At 43.8% G+C, this 20,166-nt stretch overlaps 3 protein-coding genes across 5 annotated transcripts in view; all 3 read left to right on the top strand.

The window, feature by feature from the left end:
- The first annotated feature begins 3,738 nt into the window (after positions 1-3,738).
- On the top strand, positions 3,739-8,503 carry MRGBP (MRG domain binding protein). Its single transcript, XM_062505104.1, has 5 exons — positions 3,739-3,958; positions 4,863-4,984; positions 5,553-5,634; positions 6,129-6,206; positions 7,246-8,503. The coding sequence occupies exons 1-5, from the start codon at positions 3,739-3,741 to the stop codon at positions 7,434-7,436; spliced, it is 693 nt and encodes a 230-aa protein (XP_062361088.1). The 3' UTR covers positions 7,437-8,503.
- A 1,060-nt stretch (positions 8,504-9,563) lies between these two features.
- OGFR (opioid growth factor receptor) lies at positions 9,564-20,051 on the top strand. 2 transcript variants are annotated; one of them, XM_062505324.1, is made up of 9 exons: positions 9,564-9,767; positions 11,412-11,471; positions 13,287-13,322; positions 14,008-14,070; positions 14,363-14,447; positions 14,784-14,862; positions 15,313-15,379; positions 15,634-15,782; positions 16,583-20,051. In XM_062505324.1, the coding sequence occupies exons 1-9, from the start codon at positions 9,564-9,566 to the stop codon at positions 17,949-17,951; spliced, it is 2,112 nt and encodes a 703-aa protein (XP_062361308.1). In that variant the 3' UTR covers positions 17,952-20,051. The 2 variants fall into 2 exon arrangements, with proteins under 2 accessions (XP_062361308.1, XP_062361309.1); XM_062505325.1 differs by lacking the exon at positions 9,564-9,767 and having other exon boundaries at positions 9,783-11,465; positions 13,287-13,369.
- The window catches only part of COL9A3 (collagen type IX alpha 3 chain), a 35,557-nt gene continuing 34,598 nt past the window's right edge, over positions 19,208-20,166 (top strand). For both annotated transcript variants that reach the window (XR_009933789.1, XM_062505326.1), the window contains exon 1: positions 19,208-19,328. The gene's annotated coding sequence lies outside the window, so the exon portion shown is untranslated. The remainder of the gene's footprint in view (positions 19,329-20,166) is intronic.

Here is a 20,166-nt window from a genome sequence, read left to right as displayed (position 1 = left end):
TCTTCATGCCTCTCTGTAAGCCTGGGGTATTATGGATTTATTAAACTGAAAAATCAGTAAGATGTGTTTTCCTTCTCCAATCCCCTCTGCATTGGGATATTTTAAAGCACAAAAGCAGCAGTAACAAACCTCTCTGTGCATGCTCAGAGATAATTATTTGCAGTGTTTCCAGCTACTTTTCCAAGGTTTGCCATCTGATGCCCACCTAAAATGAAGCCTCTCTCTGCTGGGAGAACGAGCACAAATGATCACAAGGGAAAAATTCAGTTTGAGAACATATGTCTGAGCAGAGCAGATTCCCTGTTTGACAGCTGCTGCCCTCAACCTTGCTGCTTCACCCTTATTTTTATTTAAATTCCCTATTTTGCACCTGCAAGAAGCCGTGCAGGGCAGATCTTGAACGTGAATTTTCCATTCAGTCTTTGTTTAATATAACCAAATATACCTTTAAGCAAAGGAAAAAGGTAATTAACCAGAAGAGGAAGAGGCAGTGCTGCTCTAAAGGGCCTTGTGAAAAGACTAACAACAAACAGCTTTATCTTTGTGGTCCTTCCTCCTTTACGGGTTTAATGGGAAGAAAACCATCCTCATATCAAACTATCTTCACTGATTTATTAAAAGATATACAAAATAAACAAGCTCTGAGTTTTGGACAATTCCCTGGGCAGCTCTGTTAAAGCAAAACCTTCCCACAGATTTCACACTGAAAAAAACCCCGTATTTTGAAAGTACAGCTAAAGCTAACATATCACATCAGAACTCTTCTCTTCAGGAGGTCCTCATAAGTCACAAAAGATATTTTATTCAGAAATACCAGAATGTGCCAAGGTACTGAGATTACTTATTTTGTAGGAGGATTTATGGATCTGAGAGTAATTTGATGCAGGAAGAGGCTCCAGAAAAATGTCCTTCTGCATGTACTTCTAACCTAATGTAAGAAAAATCCTGTTAGATTCTACATCCAAAATATTCTAACACCCCCCCACCCCCCCAACAAAGGTTAAATGGCTGGGTTTAATGCAAAAGTAGGCAGATGATACTCTTTTAGAAATGTTCATGAGGCACACCAAAAATTACAGGATTTGGAATGAAATTTTTGCTTTGTTAAGGGCACTAGCACATGGTGTTCTAAAATAATGACAGAAATAGTTGTAGCCATATTGCTTATCCCAGAAATCCAACACTTCTAGGGAGAATGCCAAATGCCAGGCGGTTTCTCAGTTGTTGGAAAGTCTTAGGAAATTACTGATCATCTTCTGGGGGGGAAACACTGATCCAGCCAAGGGTTCAGCACCCTTAGGTGACACAACAACCAGCCATATTTTTAAGGCAGAAAGCTGCCTAAAGATTAGGAAGAGAAAAAAAAGGAACAAAATCATGCACGTCTTACACAGCCCATATCTGCTGAAACCCAAAAGTTGGATTTAAAGTTGAACGAGACAAGTGCAAATTTTTCTGAAAAATCTGTTCGGTGACTGAAAAAACAATAAAAACCAGTCAAATTTAATGAGGGGAAAATTAAACTCTGGTCAAGATCCAGGTGGAGATTGTACATAGCATTATTATAGGCTCGCATATGTTTCCTAGAGGCATTGAATTTGACAAGAGAATTTAGACACGAGGAAATGTAATTATTTGTGATTAAAACAAAACAGCACCCAGTTTATGCACATACTGCTCCTGTTGCATTAATATTATTCTACTGAATTATTTTCAGATCCTTTTGTATTTTCAGAGGTAGATGTAGGTTTTTTTAATATTCTATTTCACGTTACTTTTTTTAGCCATAAGAACTTAGTGACATAAAAATTTCTGTCTGAGTTGACACAGTTATTCCCTCTTGATGTCTTTAAGTAGGAGCATAATGTGACAGATGACAGTGCTGAAACTCAGTGTCTCACACAGGCTTAAAAATAAGTTATTCCTGCAAAACTTTGAAAACTATTCTATAGGGGAACAATTTTTATACTCTGAAATTTATTTGCTTTTCTTTCTCCCCTCATTTTTCTATGCCTAGAAACATGTATGAAAACAGGGATTTAGTTGTTCAGGAACTCATTTCCTCCTGCTGTGCAGCCATCACAGGAAACCATGAGCCTTTCTTTCAGTAGCAGCTGAAGACTAGGCAGCAGCATAGATCAAATAAACACTGAGAGAATAAACAGGGCTGAGATTAAGGGCTGGGTTTAACTGCAAAAACATGAGGATCTGTGTTTGAGATTGGCAAAATCCTGTTGATAGGTAATTTTGGCTCAAAACGAGGAAATCAGTGTGAAGCCTGAGCTGTGTGAAGGTAGGTCCAGCACAGCCAGGACACAGGTACAGTGATGACAGCAGGCAGAAGGAATGTTTCTGAGATTCCTGTAGTCTTGGGGTAGAGAAGTCATACCAGCAAGATCTCTTGTCGCTCTGGAGCTCTCAGAGAAAGCTGTTCCTGGAGAACTTCAACTGCATCTAAGCCAGACTGCAGTCACAGAATCCTTTCCATTCCCAAGAGGTCAGACTGAATCCCACTGGAAAAGAGGATTTGTACCCAGGCATCCACATCCAGGATTCACAGTACCAAACTTCACAACGCTTCACATGTGAGGTTTTGGGTTCTACTCCTTTCAAATGTCAGATCAACCTGTTTGGGGTATTAATTACATTAATCCCAAAACAATAATACGAATCAGCTCTTTGGGTATGAACAGGTATGGAAAGTTCCATTTCAGAAAATTGCATCTTTCCCTTCCTGCTTTTTATTATTTGGATAATTTGCATTAGAATAATGTCTCAGCTTGTGAGTGTTTGCCCCCACTGCTTTATTATTCACTCAGAACACTCATTCCTCGTATATGATGCGATCCTTATTTGCTGTTTAAATACTTTTAATGTCACAAAATGGATTAAATCTTCAAGTGAAGAGTGAGCAATTGGAAAGCTCTATCACCTAAGCAACAGCAGTCCTCCTTCATGCCCGTGTGTCTAATTATACTTCACAAGGCAAAACCCCCTTATCTCTGAGGGAATGATACATTCTTCCCAAACGATTTTTTTTATGTCTTATATGATGGGAAAAGCTGGTAGGTTCTGCATTTTGTAACCAATCCAGGCACACTTATTTGTCAAGAATCGATGCCAGGTTGGTATTTGATATAAAATAATGCTATAGTGACAAGGAGGGGTGGTCAGAGGGCTTGCAGTGCTCGGGACATCGCTCCACCGTGCCAGCTCTGTGTGCCAGACAAGGACGGGCCACGGGGGCAAACGCAGAACTGGCCAAGAGGGTAAACACTGGGGTAGCCGAGGCTTCCTGGGCAGCAGGGCTGACCCTCAGCCCCGCTGCGAGCCCCCAGTGCCGCCACCCCAGTGCCAGGGGTCTCGAAATGCAGAGGCGAGCCCTGCGGAGCCCATTGGGATGGCAGCGTTCTGCTGCCTCCGCGAGTGGCCCAAGAGCCCCTGAAGCACGACCGCGGTCCACGAGGCTCTGCCCAGAGCCCCGTAAGGCACTTCCAGAGCCCCGAAACACCATCCCCGCGTGTTGCCCACGCTCTTCCCACAACCGCACGAGGCTGTGCCCGGGCGGCGCCGCGGCCTCGCCCATCGCTCGGGGCTGGTACCGGCGCTCAGCTCCCGCCTCTGGCGCTGCGAGCGCGGGGCGGCCCCGCCCGGAGGAACCGCCCGGTCCTGCGGGCCCCGCTCGGCCGTGCCCGGCTCCCGGCCGGCAGGAGCCGCTGCGGGCGCGGCGCGGCGGGGATGAGCGAGGCGGAGGGCGGCTCGGCCGCCGCCGTGGAGAAGCCGGCTCTGCCCGCGGCCGGGCCCGGGGCCGCCGCGGCGGTCGCTGCCGCTGTCGCGGCCGCGGCGGCGGCGGTGGCCGGGCCGGAACCCGGCGCGCCGGCGGAGGAGGCGGCGGTGGTGTGGAGCCCCGAGGTGGAGGTGTGCCTGTTCCACGCCATGCTGGGCCACAAGCCCGTAGGTGAGCGCGGGCCGCGACCTCAGGGAGCGGCGGGAGCGGGCCCGGGCGGGAAGGGCCCCGCGCCTGCCCTGCAGCCGGGCCGGGGCCGCGGGGCTGCGGCGGGGCCTGTAGGAGGGAGCGCCGGGCCCGGCCGGGCCCCTGAGCCGCCGTGTGAGCGGCTGCCCTGCCCCTCCACGGCATCACAGAGCGGGTCAGGCTGCAGAGACCACGGGGAAGTGTGCCTAGGCAGGGTCATCGCAGAGACTTGGCTCAGGGCTGTGTCCAGGCCGTTCTGGAAGATCTCCGGTGTGGGAGACTCCATCTCTCTGGGCAGCGTGTTCCAGGGCTCGCAGGAATGAAGTTCTTCCTCGTATTCAGGTGGAGCTTCCTGTGCATCAGTTTCTGCCCATTGCTTTATGTCCTATTGCTCTGCACCACCGAGAAGAACCTGGATCCATCACCTTTAAATATTCATAAACACTGTTGAGGTGCCCTCATCGACATCTCTTCTGGAGGCCGAACAGGCCCAGCTCCCTCCACTTTCATTGTCAGACGCTTCAGTTCCTTCGTCTCTGTTGCCCTCAGTGGACCCGCACCAGGAGCTCTGTGTGTGTCTCTCTTGTACTCAGGAGCCCAAAATTGAGCACAGCACTCCCTCTACGTTCCTCGGGATGTTTCTCACAGCCCCTCTAAAAGCTCTGGCCGTGTGTTAGAATCACTCACAGGGACCCTCAGCTCCCTAGAGAACAGCACCTGCAGTGTAGGGTGAAAGATCAGCCAGCTGGCTGTCTCTTCTGTAATGTATGGATTCCTTGTAACAGCATGGCTTTTTAAATTCGTAGGTAAATAAATGAATTCCTTTATATCTCTGAATATCATAGATGTAGCTGTTAGCAGTGTTAATTGCACTGGGTTCTTCCCCCAGGTGTGAATCGCCATTTCCACATGATTTGTATCCGGGATAAATTCAGCCAGAATATCGGACGGCAGATCTCATCCAAAGTGATCTGGGACCATCTGAGCACCATGTATGATATGCAGGCTCTTGTGAGTATAAAGGGTTGGTGCTGCCATGTGGTTTAATGGAGTTCAGAACTTTTGACAAGCCAAAATCACTGGGCCCGTTGTACGTTTTGTGATACTTAGGTGACATTCCAGTGAGTTGATGGGGTTTTCCCTAAATAAAAGTAGATGAGGTAGAAGACAATAAAATCTGCTGTGGCTTGTGAGGGTTTTTTGTTGTTGTTTTTGGTTTTTTGGGTTTTTTTGATACTGTGTTCTGACTTTGTTTATTAAAGTTGCCTTAATGCTGATCCAGAAATGTTTAGATACATACATAAGTGTCAAATGAGAAAGTTACCACATGTTTACATAAGAATTTGCTATGCTTGAGTTCCAAAAGTGATCTCAAATGATCATGAGTTGTGATCTCAGATATCCTGACCTCAGTAATCAGTTTGATATCAGAAGCCTCCTGATACTCTAATATCTGAAGTGTCTCATTAAAAATTATTTAGCTCCTAATTGCATGTAAAATAGAAGTTGAGATTGCATGTCAAAATTCAAATTAAAGTCTTTACCAGTCACTCACAGAGATCCTTCTTTTCTTTCTAAGCATGAATCTGAGATTCTTCCATTCCCTAATATAGAGAAGAACTTTGCTCTTCCTGACGAAATGATTCAAGAAGTGAGAGAAGGTGAGATGTGATTACAGTCTCTGATTCTTGGCTGCTTTAATCTCATCCCAGAATCTTTAACAAAACTCCCCCCAAAAAGCTTGATTGTCAAATTTAATAGAAATGTGCAGGAGTTGGACAGAAATCTCAGGCTGAGCAGTGAGAGCTGGATTTTGAAATTCAGCTGATGTGTGTTATCCAAAGTAGGAACTAGTTCAAGCCTGCCAAAGGACTTCTTGGGATATTTTAAACTTCAGTGGAATGCTTCTCAATTATTGAGTACACTAAACATTGCACTTAAAATTCAGTGTAAAATCTTAGTACAGATAAGACATTGCAATGTATTTTGCCTGTTTAGCATTTCACTTTCTCATGTTAATAATAATTTCTTGACACTGAATTACTGCTGAACGTTGCATGGAAAATTTGCAAATATGCAGAGGCTACTAATCCAGAAGAAAATCCCTGTGGTTCTTTAAAACCATCTAACCATTGCTAACAATTCCTTTCTGTAGGCAAAGTTATGATGGAAGAAGAAGTGAAAGAGGAAATTTTAAAAGAAGAGATGGAAACGCATGCAGGTCCTGAAGAAGGTAATTTTGTAACTCTCTACTGTGTAATACGAGATTAAAAACCAGCTGTAATTGAGACATTAATGTTAAAATGTAAATTCAAATGCAGTGTACTTTGTGATTTGTACTCAGACTTAGCCTGTGCTCATGCTAAGAACTTGACTAATTTAAGAGTGCACAGAGTAAGCAGCTGCTTATTGAAAAGATTTCTTCTTTGCTCCTAATTCATCTGTACAAAGTTGTATAGCTTTGGAAATTTTTTGCTTTAATATGTACTTGACAAACCCCTGGGAGTCTGAAGGAATCTGAGGATTTCTGGAAGAAAGCTGAGTGATTTTTTTGAACTTAAATGCTCTGTGTTGGGAACTTTGTAGTCATGGGGGAAATAGGGCCTATAAATCAAAGGAGATTGTAAAATTGCATGCTGAAATGAGAAGGTGGGCAGAGTGTTTATTTTATTTTATTCTCATTACCTTGCTGCTTTTAAATAAAAGGCTTGTTTTCCTAACACTTTGCTGTAGAACAAGTCAAATGTGAACAGTAGAGATCCTGCTCTTTATCTTAACCAACAACAAGCCAACTGCTAACTATATAATTTCATCATATTTATATCACTAAATAAGTGGTGTTTAAAGACTGTAATAAAAGATCTAAAATGTATTTTACAATATATTAAATTTTTGGGTGTTCAGTTTTAAAATTACCTATGGTACCAAATGTAATGACTGCTGCTGATTATAAATTCCATAGATTGGTCCTATGTTTCTGTAAGTGTTCCTTTAAATTATTTTAATATTAAGTGCTGTTTAATTCCACTTAATGAGTTTGATTTTTAGCCTGTCAAAGTATATGCCTGTCTTTAAAGCAAATAATAAAAGCAAAATGTGCCTTTCTCAGAGATTTTTCCTTTAGAGCTGAAAGTAAGACTTAAATGATGGACAAGTATGCTGACAGTGGATTGTTTTGAGAAGTTTTCTGGAATATAAAGAAGTTTGATAACACTCTTGTTTGCCTATGTGTATGACTCTGATGTGGAATCATTACTTTGGTCCTATTTCAGTTTTTGCACCCTCTGGAAGTTTAGCAAAAACAACTGAAAAGCCAAGCAGCAAAGAGAAAGAGAAAACTTCATCAGATCCTGGATCCAAAGAAGGGTCTGATAAGAGGAAGCGCAACAGAGTCACCGAGAAGGTTCTAAATGCCAACAGCAACCCCTCGAGTCCCAGCGCTGCCAAACGACGCAGGACGTAGAGCTGAGGAGCAGTGGAAAACTCTGGGATGGGAGGAGGGAGCAGGAAAAACAAGGAGCAGCACAGTCGCTACATAAACTGTGGGAGGAAGTAAAAGATACCTGAGCCAGTATTGGAGGAATGTGCACGTTGGCTTTGTCTCTCCTGGGGTGTTTGTCTCTCCTGGGAGCCGCCTTCCCGGGGTGTGGGGACACAGCTGGCAGTGGGGAGGGTGGGTGTGACAGTGCCAGGGCTGCATTTCAAACCAGCAACACGCTCTGTGTCAGCACAGCTCGTGGAAAGAGTGCCCCGTGGGGCACAGGGCTTTGGACCATCCAAAGCAGAGGTGATTTCTGAAAATGTGGGGTTGCTTTTTCTGCCTTTGCTGTCTGTGACTATTACAGACCGTCTGTGGGTAATGTTTGGCCATTTCCCTTCCATTTGTATCAAATGTCTCAATTTGTTGGTTCAGTAAAACTAAAATTCTAAATGCAGATAACTGCATTTGAAGTGTTCTGTCACTCTCTTTGCTGGAGGAACCTCATTTCACCCTTTTCGATAGAACATTTTTCAACCGTAAGTAAAGTGAAAATTATAATGTCCCCAGTCCAAATAATGAATAAGTGTCCTAAATAAAGTATCTGGTGATGACACATGATTTTATAAGGGATCAGCTGAGCTGTGCATGAACGTTGAGGTGTTGCTTCATCCATTTGTAATACAGTAGTGTATGACAGTGGGGTTTGTACTTAATTATTTATTTTTTTAAAGCAGTTTTAGTAGATGTGAATGGAATTGGTTTTCCAAAATGTTCATTTTGTTCTACAGCTGAAGAATCTTGCTGACATTGTAATGCTTATCTTTTATATGCTAGAACATTGAGATTTGATGAAGTTACTATTTTTGTGTTGTCAGAAGATGGATTGCAGTCAACAAACACCTGTTAAACAGTGAATGAAGCAGGCTGAAATGGTACTGAATTTGTTTCACTATATTGACTATCAGTTAATAGAAAGAAGAATTACTTCTTGATCTCTCAGTATTGCCTTCAAGGTGAGGCACTAGGAGTCTTCTCATTTTTTTGGTTTTATTCTAGGTACACAGCCAAGTTCTTGTCTGCCTAATTTGCTTCTCTTGTTTTATACAAAGAATAAATTTGACTTGTTTTTATTTTACTAAATAGCAGTTGTTGTGTGACTTCATTAAAATCTGGCCCAACTTATTTTGAAAGTAATTTAGCATTAAATAGCTTGTTATTTAATCACGATCTACTCAGATTTTGGCTATAAAGTGCAGATTTTTTAACTCTCAAGTCTCATGTCCCTGTGGGCAAATCCTTCTCATCCATGGGATTCTAATAAAAAAAAATTTGCTCTACTAATGAAATGTTTATATATCTGGAAGAAGAAATATGTTGACAGTAGCGTGTGCTGGTGCAACCACTCAGCACCAACCTCGTAGCAAGGAAAGTCCACTTGGGGTTTTCTTGGTCAATCCAGCAACACAGATTTTGTAGGAATTGTTTGGATGTGAAGTTGGGTATCAACAAATGTAAACACTTTAACTACCCCTGGCACAGCCTCTCGTTCTCCCCCTTGGCTTTCAGAGTGCTGGCTCTTTGGGAATGCTGTTCTTTTAACCTTTCTTTGGGATTGCTGTTCTTTTATCCCTTTTTTGGGAATGCTGTTCTTTTAACCTTTCTTTGGGAATGCTGTTCTTTTAACCTTTCTTTGGGAATGCTGTTCTTTTAACCCATCTTTGGCAATGCTGTTCTTGTAACCCTTCTTTGACAATGCTGTTCTTTTAACCCTTCTTTGGCAATGCTGTTCTTTTAACCCTTCTTTGGCAATGCTGTTCTTGTAACCCATCTTTGGGAATGCTCTTTTATCCCTTCTTTGGCAACGCTGTCCTTTCATCCCTTTTCCCGGACGAGGCTCGCTGTCCCGTTCCGCCCGGATCCCCGGGCGCGGTGCGGGCGGGCGCAGGGCGCGCGCGGGCGGGCGGCGGCCAATGGGGTGCGGCGGCGCAGGAAGGGGGCGGGGCGTGCCCGCGCTTCCGTCCCGCGGTCCCCCCCCACACGTGCCCGGGCTTTGTGCGCTCGGGCGGGCGGAAGGGCCCGAGTCCCTTTCGCTTTCCTTTTCACCTCCCCATGGCGGCCTGGTTCAGCCACAGGGCGGAGGAGGACGAGGCGGAAGACGAGGCGGACCTCTGGAAATACGACTCCACCTGGGAGGGGGAGGGCGAGGACGACGAGGAGGAGGATGAGGATGGCGGAGGCGAGCCCGAGGGAGCGGCGGAGGATGCGGGGGAGCAGGCGGGGCAGGGCCGGGCGCGGGGCTGCCGGCACAGCCAGGTGCGTGTGGGGGGCACGGCACGGAGCGGGGCCTGCGGGGCGTCAGGGGACCCGTTCGAGCCCTTCTGCCCGGGCCCCGCAGCCCGAGCCCCTTCCCTGCCCGTTCTCCCGCGCAGAGCCGCTGCTCGGGACGGGAGCGGCGAGCTCGGAGCCGGGGCAGGCCCCGCGGCCCTCCGGCGATCCTCGGCTAGGAATTTTCCCTCGTCTTGTGGAGCCAGATCCCCGTGGAGAAGGGATGCTGTCACTTTGTAACTCCTCAGAGTCCACGACGTCGCCATGAGCTGGGGTTTGATTTGTTTTTCCTCACCGTTCCCTCTGGTATAGGTACTTTATTCTGTAAATGCAGGTTCTGTGCTGCGTGTGGCACCTGCCTGTTCACCGCTGCTGCTGGCTATTGGATTTCACATTATGGCATTGACGTGGTTTTAAGTTTTTGGTTGGTATCCTCAGCTTTGTATGGTGGCCTTTCCTAGGCTCTTTCAAGCCATCAGTAAAAATCCATTGCATAACATCTGCTCAGTTTTAAAAATGAGCGGTGACTCTTTATTTCTCGCAGACATATTTTATTTCTTTGGGAGCCTGTGTAGAGCAACTTAGAAAACAAAAAAATAGTGTGTTTTAAAAACTAGAGGTAGGTGTCCAGTTTTGAGCAAGGTGCTGCAAAGCACGAGCTCTCCTGTCTGGTGCCTTAAAATAATATTTATTTGAAATAAAATGAGATTGTTAGTATTATCTGAGATTTCTGTTTATAGCACCAGTTTTTCAGTTTGGCATTGGGTATCAGTAAGTTCTTCTCCAGCATTGCTTTGGTAAATACAACTTTTTCTTTTTCAGTACTTCCTATGTCAGGCAAAACACACTACAGTTCTTTAACTCCTCCCCTTTTTGGGCAAGGGGAACCACTCCTTCACTTCGAGTTTCCTTTCAGGAGCTCATCCTTATCTTTAGAAGATAAATAGGCAGCTAAAGCTTTCTAATGAATATACTTTTAAAAGAGATTCATGTTAAACTTTCTTTTTGCTTAATAAGCATTAAAATACAGAAATAACCACTTTTGAAGGAAAAATAAATTCACTGCGTGCATAGATCTGGGAAAGGCCAAAGGTATTTTGGGTGGAGAGCTCTAATTCTGCAGGGAAGAGGCAGAGATTTCCTTGGAAGATTTTTTGCACTGTTTGAGTGCATCCTATTTTGTACATGGCTGGAGTTCACAAGCTTTAATAACTCCGGAACATTCCCATCATTCTATTTGAATGTGTTTGTTCTTCAAGTTCTTTTTTTTCCTTAGAGCAACTCTGGATGGTGTCAACTGTAAAAGCAAGGACCATTTTTTCGCTCCAGTGAGTGGACTTTCCCAGCTTTGCCTTACAAAGGAGGATGATGTTCTCCCCGAGACTTACAGCCCCTGGAATGTTATTCTGCATTTTTAAATAGGATCTCTTCCTTCAGTGATGAATGTGTAGCCAGCTCTGTCTGACTACTTCCCAAAAATTGGAAGAGCACTGAAGAATGAATGCACAAAGAAGCAGTAAATCTTCTGCTAGCCATTTATGCCTTTGCAGCCTGTCAAAGGCATGGATCAATTTCCCTAACTTGTTCCTACTTTTGCTTATTTTACACTAACTCTCATTCTTCTCCCCTCAGCCTGGATGGTTTTCTTTATGCCTGAAGCTGATAATGTCTTTCTTTGGTATTGAGGTTAGAGTTTTTTATTGTTATTTTCACTATGCACTTTCAAAACCAACTTAAAATTCTGTTTCTGTCTTTTCATTTCACTTATCTCTGCGACTGTTCACTGCCTGAAGTTCCTGCAGGTGTGTCTTTCCAGCTTTTTTGCATTTCAGTGCCTTCAGGTTCTATAAGTGAGCTTTGAAAACTTTGGGAGTTGTGTTCATTTTACAAAGTTCCCTCTGAGACTTCTGTAGCACCTGGAGTTCATGATCAGCTGCTTTAATAACAAACCCCAGGGTCCTGCCTTCTCCTAAATCTCCACCAACAAAAAGTTCCCAATCACGTTTCTGGAATCTCATCTTTCTTGTTCCTGTGCCTTGTTCACAATCCACATCTCTTTTGGTTACAGCAGCTTTCCAGCTGATTTCTCAGCCAGATCCTCTTTCTGTCACCCTCTCCTGGCTATGTTCTCTGCTTCCCTTGCTCTTCCCACAGCAATACACATTCTGCCTGGTGTGATACAGGTTTGGAGCACGAAGCTCACTTAGTTTTGCTGTGAGACAAAAAGGTGTTTCATTTCTACAGGGAAGTTTCAGCCTTGCTGTTTAGTTTGTGTTTCTTACCTGGAAAGAAAAGCCTTAAGTTGCAAGTTTGTAGAGACCCCTTGTTCTCTTGGAGGAGCAAAGCTGAGTTTTGCTCTCTTTACTTCCTCATCTTATTCCCTGGATTGCTGTGCTCCAGGATGCCTTTTCCCTGGCTCTGGCTTCCTTCTGAACTAGCCTTTTACAGCCCCTGACACCATGGCATTGCATCTGTATCTGCAGTGACTCTTCAGCAAACCAGTTTTCTTTCTATGTGGGACCCAGTCTGCTGTTCTCCTGTCCCACCTGAGTGTGTTTAAGGATGTTATTTTAGAACCTTAAATGTGAAGAAATTCTGGGATAATTTGGTAATTGGGAACAAAATTGTCATTAATGCCATGTTACTGTCATCAGGACAACTGATTGGGTGACTTCATTACAGCAAGGTGCTACAAATGTTCACCAATTCCTGCCTTAATAATTAATGAACTAGTGATCAGTGTTGTTAGAAAGTGGATTTATTTCTCTCTGTGCATGTGATGTCAAGTAATACCAGATGAGATTATGAACTAACTTGGGGGAGTTTTTGCTGCTTCTTTCTTATAAATTTCTTCTAATGCTTGTTTTGCAAGACTCTGCACATCTTACCCACATTTCCCAACTTCCCTGTTCTCTCTGTGAGCTGGCATTGAAGCTTCTGACTGTGCCCTCTTTGGGTGCCTTTTATTCGTGAGCAGTCTTTTTCCTTTTGGTAGTTCTCAATTCACAGAACAATGTAAAATGCTGTTGTGGTTTGGGATAAGATGGTTCAGCACTCAGCAAGATTAAACCTGTCTGTATTGCTTGTCAAGTGTAACAAAATCCCCTATCATTGAGGTAATCAAATGTATAAATAAATATGTATATATTTCAGTTAAAATGCACTTTAAACTAAGTCATACCTGCAATTTCTGTTTCCGTGAAGTTCAGAGGAGGAAATTAAGCTGTTCTTTGTGAATTCTGTCTGAATGTGACACTTGGAATAAATCTGACACATCTGTGATGAGAACCTGGTGCCTATTCGTGTGGCACCACAGGTTTTTCTCTAGCAATTTGAATTATGCACAAAATACAGTGAATTCAGCTGTAACTAGGTAAATCTGTCACTTGGCAGCTAATAGGGATCCTGTGAGTCACTGCTGTGGGTAGTCTCATTTTGTATCTCTTTCTTATTTTCTCAGTGAAGTTTGGTTTCAAAATGTTCCAACTAAATGCTTTTTATTTGCAGGATCAAAGCTCAAATTCCCCAGTGCTGTCTTGGAAGGTTTTTCACATAGGCTTGACATAAAATTTGATTACATGGAAAGATGGGTAATAATGAAGATTACGATTGGAAGAGAAGTCAAATAATGTCTAATGTGACTATGTGGTTGTGTTGCTGTCTGCTGTCTAAATCAGCAAGGCTGATCGTGAGCATAAAGCAAAGATTAAGAAAACTTCTATTTCAGCAAGGTCTGCAGGGAATGAGACTCCTGAGCTCAAGGGATATTTCTGCATCCTAAATTCTACAGTTTTTAGGTCTAGCCTCTGTCTTCACTAGGGTTTATAGCAACTCAGAGACTCAGAGTCTTGTTCTACAGCCTTTGATTTAAAGAAAAACAATGACTTTTTCTTATTTGGGATCTCCAGTTTGTTCTCATAATTTCCATTGGTAAACCCAAGTGGGATAAAATAGATAAAACGTAAAACATAAAAGCCTTGATTAATAAGATGAAAAGGAAAAAGGAGATGCTGTTAACTTCTCTTGGTTTAAATTTGTCTTCAGGAATGCAGAGACATGACTACAGCACCAGTCTGGTTGGTTTTGGGTGTGCTGGGAGTGCAGAGTGCAGGGCACATGCAGGGGAACCTGGGGGAGGTGCTGAATTCAGTCAGGGCATTATGTTGTTTTATTCTTTATTGCAGAAGGTGATTTTATTCTGAATCTCTGCTCTGTCTCTTCTCTCCAGTGCAGCGGGAGGCGCAACTGGACTGCAGCAAGAGACCTGCAGAGATACAGAAACCATTACCCAGTACGTGCTCCTGGGGCTCCTCCTCACCACTTCTGCCTTCAGGAACACTTCCTACATTTGGGAGCACCCTTTTGCCTTTGCATTTACAGGCTCAGCACCTTCCAAGGATTCATTTGTGAGGGGGAAGGGATGATGTGCATGTGGGTGCATCAGAGGTGCTACTTTTTCTGAAGCACATTTTGAGAATTTAGCTTGAAATGTGTAGGGAATGTGAGGGAAAGCAAGAAGTATTGGAGTGATTGCTGCTTTTTTAAAAGGTTGCTGCTTGTTCATTTCTTGTTCTCATCTCCAGGATTTGAAAGATCCAGAGAATGAGGAGGAAAAAAATATGTGCAACTTAAGCTTTTATAAAAATGAAGCTGTTTTCTTGCCCCATGGTGAGTACCTTGTGTGGTGGCTGTTTGATGCTATCTGCTGCAGCTGATGAAAGAGTAGTTTCATCCATGTGAGACCATATAAAACTAAACCAAACAACCAACCAAAACTACTACCCAAGCCAAGCAAAAACCCACCTAGAATCTCCATTTTAAAATGTTCCTAATGTATTTTCCTTAATACTCTGGTTAAGGTATTTTTTTGGCTGGTTGTCTTGTTGGAGTATTTAATGCCTGTGTGTAAATATCTGGGTCTGGGTAGTGAGCTGTGTGGAGTGACTGACTGGCTAACTTTAATTTGGTGTCATTTCTTGCCTGACCTTTTCCTTTTCCTTGCAGGTGAGTTTATTGAAACTCTGCTTTCATCTTGGGGGGACAAGTATGAAACACTAGAAGAAAACCATTCTTACATACAGTGGTAAATTGCCTGCATGAACACAGTGCCTCTCTAGTTGTGCCTCCTTTAAGTGTCAGGTGGATGTGTGTTCCTGATTTCACACAAGACCCAGAACTAGTTAATTTAGTTAATTGAGTTGCATTCCTCAGGAAGCAAAGCACTGGAACTCCTGAAAACGCAGGTTTCCAGTTCAGCTGTGGCAGTAGGTCTCAGTCATTTGTGGTCTCAGAGCACAAGGTTAAGGCAAGGAGAGGGATACACATAGGCAAAGTTTTTTGTTAATGATGTAGACAGTGCTTTTATGGGAGGGATTTACTAGGAAATTACTTTTGTGTCCATAAGGATGGGAATTCTCCAAGAGATGCCTGTGATATCACAAGTTTTGGAATCGTTCTTCGGTTCTAACAAGTTGGGTACCCAAGGTTGGGTGCCATCTTTGCTCATCTGGCCTGAAAATGTCTTTTCCTTCAGGCTGTTCCCTTTACGTGAACATGGGATGAACTGGCATGCCAAGCCACTCACCTGTCAAGAAATTCAGGTATTTATTTTAAGCTTTTGTCTCTTTTTTTCTTTGAGATCTGAAGGATGTTAGGATTTCCCCTAAATACCTTCTGTTTGAAATCTAATGTTTTTTCCATTGTTTCCTTGGGTTTTTAGTATGCACAGAGCTCACAGTGAAGCATTTGCCTGTCTTATGTCTTAGTGATACAATCAACTCTTGTTTAGAATTAGATACTTAATCTGGTACTTAGGGAGTTGCACCATTTAATAATTGTTGTGCCTTGTGTTCAGGCCTTTAGGAAGTCCAAGGAAGTTATGGACAGATTTATCCGTGCTTACAAGCTCATGCTGGGATTTTATGGAATCAACTTGGTCAATGTAGAAACTGGAGAACTTGAGAGAGCAGAGAATTGGCGTGAACGGTTTGAAAACTTGAACAGGTGAGTGTGTTGATGCTGTTGAGCATTTACTGCAGCCAGGCACTTCTTTGAAGGGGAAAAAAAATATCAGTGCCTAGGAAATCCTCAGCCATTGAGGAATGGAGACTTCTGTTGATAAATATTACCTAGTGAAAGTATTTTTAACTTTATTCTGGTAAACTACAAAATAGAAGTCTTTCCATATGGTTCCCTGATTGTTTATGAAGCACACTTAATGTGTGTAAAATGATTTCAGTCCTTGTTTAAAAAGTGCTCTGCTAATGGTCTGGTTCTATATTAATGCAGGCTTAGTGGAGTAAGTAACGACCTTTCCTGGTGGTATTAAGCTCTTGAAAGGAGTGGGCATAATCACAAAAGAAAAAACAACTTGAAGTCTGTCAGTTGTTAGGAAGGAAAAGCCAGCTGTGTCTAGCTTAACTCCTGAGGTTTTGGCAGCATCCTTCATGCCTGTACATTCTCAGTTCTACATGCATACCCTGTAGTGTCTCTGTCAGGGGCAGGACTTGTGTGTCTGCCCCAGCATGGTGGCTTTTATCTACTGGTGGCAGATTGAGAAAGTCAGAACCTTTCCAAGCAGCTGAGATGATGAATCCTATCAGCCCAGGGAGGGATAAAAAGGAGTTGCTGAAGGCAAACAGCAGTAGTGGGTGCTTAAGCCCACCTGTGCTTCCATTTGCATTGTGAAATAGTCTTTAATGGGTCACAGTCAGTTATTGATAAAGCATTTTGCAGATTCCCCAGAGGTTTGCTGTGACTTGGAAGACTTTCCCCTGACAGCTTTGCTTATCTGTTTTTTTTAGGTTCAGCCACAACAATTTGAGGATTACACGCATCCTGAAGTGCCTGGGGGAGATGGGATATGAAGACTATCAAGTGCACTTGGTGAAGTTTTTCCTCACAGAAACTCTTGTTGAGGAGACATTACCAAATGTCAAGAGAAGTGCCTTGGATTACTTCCTGTTCACTGTCAGAAGCAAAGAAAAGAGGAGAGAACTCGTCCACTATGCTTGGCAGCACTTCAAACCTCGGAGTAGCTTCGTGTGGGGGCCTCGTGACAAACTCCAGAAGTACAGACCCCGCTCTGCCAAGCCACAGCTGCACCAAAGGCCTGAGGATAAACAGGACACTCTGTGTCAAAAATGTGGTGATCCTGTGGAGAAGGATCAGAACCAGTCTCCAGAGGTGGAACAGAAAGCTGGAGATGCTGCAGAGTTGCATCCTGGAATGAGTGATGAATGTGCAAAGGAGAAGGTAAGCAAATGTGTTTTGAAGGTAGAAGATGAAGAAGAGAAAGAAGCCTCATTTGCCCAGCTGGAGGAAAAGGATTTTGAAAGTGAAGCTGAAGAAGGGCAGGGTACCACAGAGACTGACTGCACAAAGGAGAGCAAGAAGAGAAAACTGAATGCAAATTTGGCAGATGCTAAAGGGGATGAATCACTGAAAAACTCTGCTGATATTGAAAACATTTCCCATAATCTGGGAGAGTGTGCAATTGATGCAGAGATCCCCTCCTCAGACCCAGTCTCCCAAGCAGAAGAGGATCAGGAAGCCCTGAAGGAAGATGATTCAAGCATCAAAGAGCCGGCGGCGCCAGAGGCCGTGGATGCAGGTGTGAAACGCAGGAAAGTTGATAAAAGAACACTGAGAAACAAACCAGTCAACTTGGCCATAAACCTGAGCATGGGGCCCTCAGCCTCTGGTGCCAAGGCAAATTCATCTGCTGCTAACGGTGAGGCTGGAAAAGAAAATGACAGTGAGAAAAATGCAGCTGTGGAAGTGCCAAGTGAGGAGGGGGGTGGTGGTGGTGATGCAGATGATGGGGAGGTGAGACCCCCAGCTGCTTCCAGGACCTCCAGGACTGGCTGCACTGCTCCAATCAAGGATGGCTGCAAGTCAGATGGAGATCAAGATTCAGAGGGAGGTGATCAGCAGCACTGCAACAGCAAACTCCTGGGGGGTGAAAGTGAACTAGATGGGGTAGGACAGCAGGAAAAGGCAGGTGAAAAAGGGCAAGCAGAAGACACAGACAAGAAGCAAGCTCCAGAGAGTCATGAGGAGAGCAATGCACCCACTTGTCCTGAAGAGAACAGTGCTGAGGTCCCACCAGAAGAAGGTGAAGGCTCTGAGAATGCAGCAGAGCCTGGTGGAGAGCAGGGAGCAGCAGAGTGAGAGCAGCACGGCGAGCATCCGAACCAGCAGAGATGGCACTGCCCTGTGTGCTGGGAGCCAGCTTTGCTGGCTTGGAGAACTGAATAAACTTCCTTTGGGATGATCCAGCTGGCCCCTGGCTCACTTTCACTTTTCCATGGGTTTTTAATCATCTCTAGTAAACTCACTGAGATCCAGCTCTTGGTTACCCTAAAGAGGAAAACCCTTCATTTATTCATCTTCGCAGACAGGCCATGTCCTGTTCCTGGGTTTTATCTGATGTTCAGGGCTATCTTGGAGGAATGGGGATTTTTGCACTTGGCTTTGATTCTGGTTATGCCCCTACTGAAAGAGAAGAGGAAAACTGATCTGTCTCCTTGTTTGAATTACTTAACTATTTATTAAAGACACGATTTTTAATGTAACAGCATGACCTAATTTGCCAGGCCTTTCTACTGTTGTGTAACTTTGTTATTGTGAAAGGCTGTACCTTACCAGGAGTATTTTTTTTCCTGGCAAAAGTGCTGTTTCTGTAAAAGAGATGAGTATATGGATTTCACATGATGTCAGTGTAGTTGCCTTTCCTCTGGTAAGGGAAAATAGGTTTGGCTTTAGACTGGGATAAAAACTAGCCAAAATGTGTCTCTGACCAGTATGAGCCCTTGTGTAGAGATTCTGTTCTCTGAAGTGCAAAGTGCTGAGTAATTTTCTCTTTATCCCCACAGAGGTTGCTTTGTAGTTCTTGGTAGAGTTAAGACTACAAATTGCCTACTAAGAGATTAAGAGAAAAAGCTCTAGGTTTTACATAAAACTGTTTAGAGCTGCTCTTCCCCAGGTTTTCCCACCACTTTTAGACCCTTTATAGTCTTCCACAGATTTTTGTGTCCATGACTGTTTCAAAGGCCCTCATCTCTCAGTTGCCAAAACAGAAGAAATATTTCCCAGTGCATTTTTTTCAGCCTTTGCTGGTAATTTGCAGTGGCCTGGAGGAGGTCTTTCCTGCAGGCCCACAGCATGAGGTTAGATGTGTCAGATCCAACTGGTTTCCTACTTAGGGCAGGGTTGCTTTGCCTTTAATGTCAGACAGCCAGGGCATATTCCAGTGCAGCATGTCTGGAAACCACTGGGCTTTGTGGGGCAGTTAATTGAAGCATTAATTGGAGAGGCTATGCTTGTCTGGTTTGTTTATTTCTAGCCCTCAAGAATTTACTTTCAGACCTTGCCAGCTCTTTGCCTGCCTCAGTGTTCCTGATCTCCCTGTCAGCTGTTCTGCCACACTTAGATGATATTCCACCAAGTCTGAAGGAGAATTAAAACAGTTTAGCACCTTCACTACTAAAAATTTACAGGAGAGTATCTGTTTCATGAAGCAGAGGAAACTGTTTCCAACAGCCGAAGGTCTGGACTTGCTGTTTGCTCAGGTTGTTTGTGTTGGTTTTGAGGTTCTCTAGTGTTGTTTGGTTTGTGTAGGAGATTGCCAGAGAGCAGATGCAGCAGCTTGTGCAGTGTCTTTTTTTTTTCTCTGCTACAGCTCTTAAGCTTTATCTTTCAAGGAATTTGGGGGGTGATTTGCCTCCCCAGAATGTGGGTTCTGATCCAGCATGCCACATGTGTGTGGGAATAAAATTCTGCAAGCTTAACATCTGATGTTCATGGTCACACATGTACTGAAAAAAAGGCTTTAATGTTTTTAAAATGCTTTCTTCTTCTTAAGAACAGGTGGGTTAAATAGCCAATAAGAAAACACTTAACTACAGATAAAAATACTTGAAGATGTTGAGTGAGAATTCTTTCCTGACAAATTCCTAAGAATTGTTAATTGTGGCTTTTGTACAGATTTCTAGTAATTTTCTTATTTAATGAAATTTTCATGGTGAATATATGCTCAGTTGGGCCATAGATCCTCTATCTTCTTATAGTGGGGTTTGGTTTTGTGTTTAATGGGATTTCACTGTGAGCCCCAGCTTGGGGTGAGTGCTCAAACCAAACCTTTCCCACTCCTGCCAGGTTTAGTTTTGGCTGTTAGGTGTGTATAGTGAGTTTACAAGGTGTTTCTCAGCACTTAGAGCTGTATCACAGTCTGTTATGTTTATTCCCCTATTAAAGCATGACTTTAATGCATCTCAGTTTCCACTTAGATTTTTTAATCTTTGAGGGTAAGATATGACTATGTATTTACCCACCCCCCTGGAGCCATGAGCTGTTGCTTGGTCCCTCCATCAAGTGGAGCTCTGCT

The sequence above is a fragment of the Cinclus cinclus genome, chromosome 18 (assembly GCF_963662255.1).
Source record: "Cinclus cinclus chromosome 18, bCinCin1.1, whole genome shotgun sequence".
NCBI lineage: Eukaryota > Metazoa > Chordata > Aves > Passeriformes > Cinclidae > Cinclus > Cinclus cinclus.
The sequence above is the reverse complement of the archived record's forward strand: the minus strand, read 5'-3'. Positions and strand labels throughout refer to the sequence as shown.

Excerpts from the sequence above, each read along its gene's own strand:
- MRGBP (XM_062505104.1), top strand. The coding sequence starts at position 3,739 with ATGAGCGAGGCGGAGGGCGGCTCGGCCGCCGCCGTGGAGAAGCCGGCT. Across the intron at positions 4,985-5,552 it reads TGTATGATATGCAGGCTCTT|CATGAATCTGAGATTCTTCC; the intron begins GTGAGTATAAAG and ends TTTCTTTCTAAG. Across the intron at positions 6,207-7,245 it reads GCATGCAGGTCCTGAAGAAG|TTTTTGCACCCTCTGGAAGT; the intron begins GTAATTTTGTAA and ends GTCCTATTTCAG.
- OGFR (XM_062505324.1), top strand. The coding sequence starts at position 9,564 with ATGGCGGCCTGGTTCAGCCACAGGGCGGAGGAGGACGAGGCGGAAGAC. Across the intron at positions 11,472-13,286 it reads TCTTTGGTATTGAGGTTAGA|GATCAAAGCTCAAATTCCCC; the intron begins GTTTTTTATTGT and ends TTTTATTTGCAG. Across the intron at positions 15,380-15,633 it reads TCACCTGTCAAGAAATTCAG|GCCTTTAGGAAGTCCAAGGA; the intron begins GTATTTATTTTA and ends CCTTGTGTTCAG.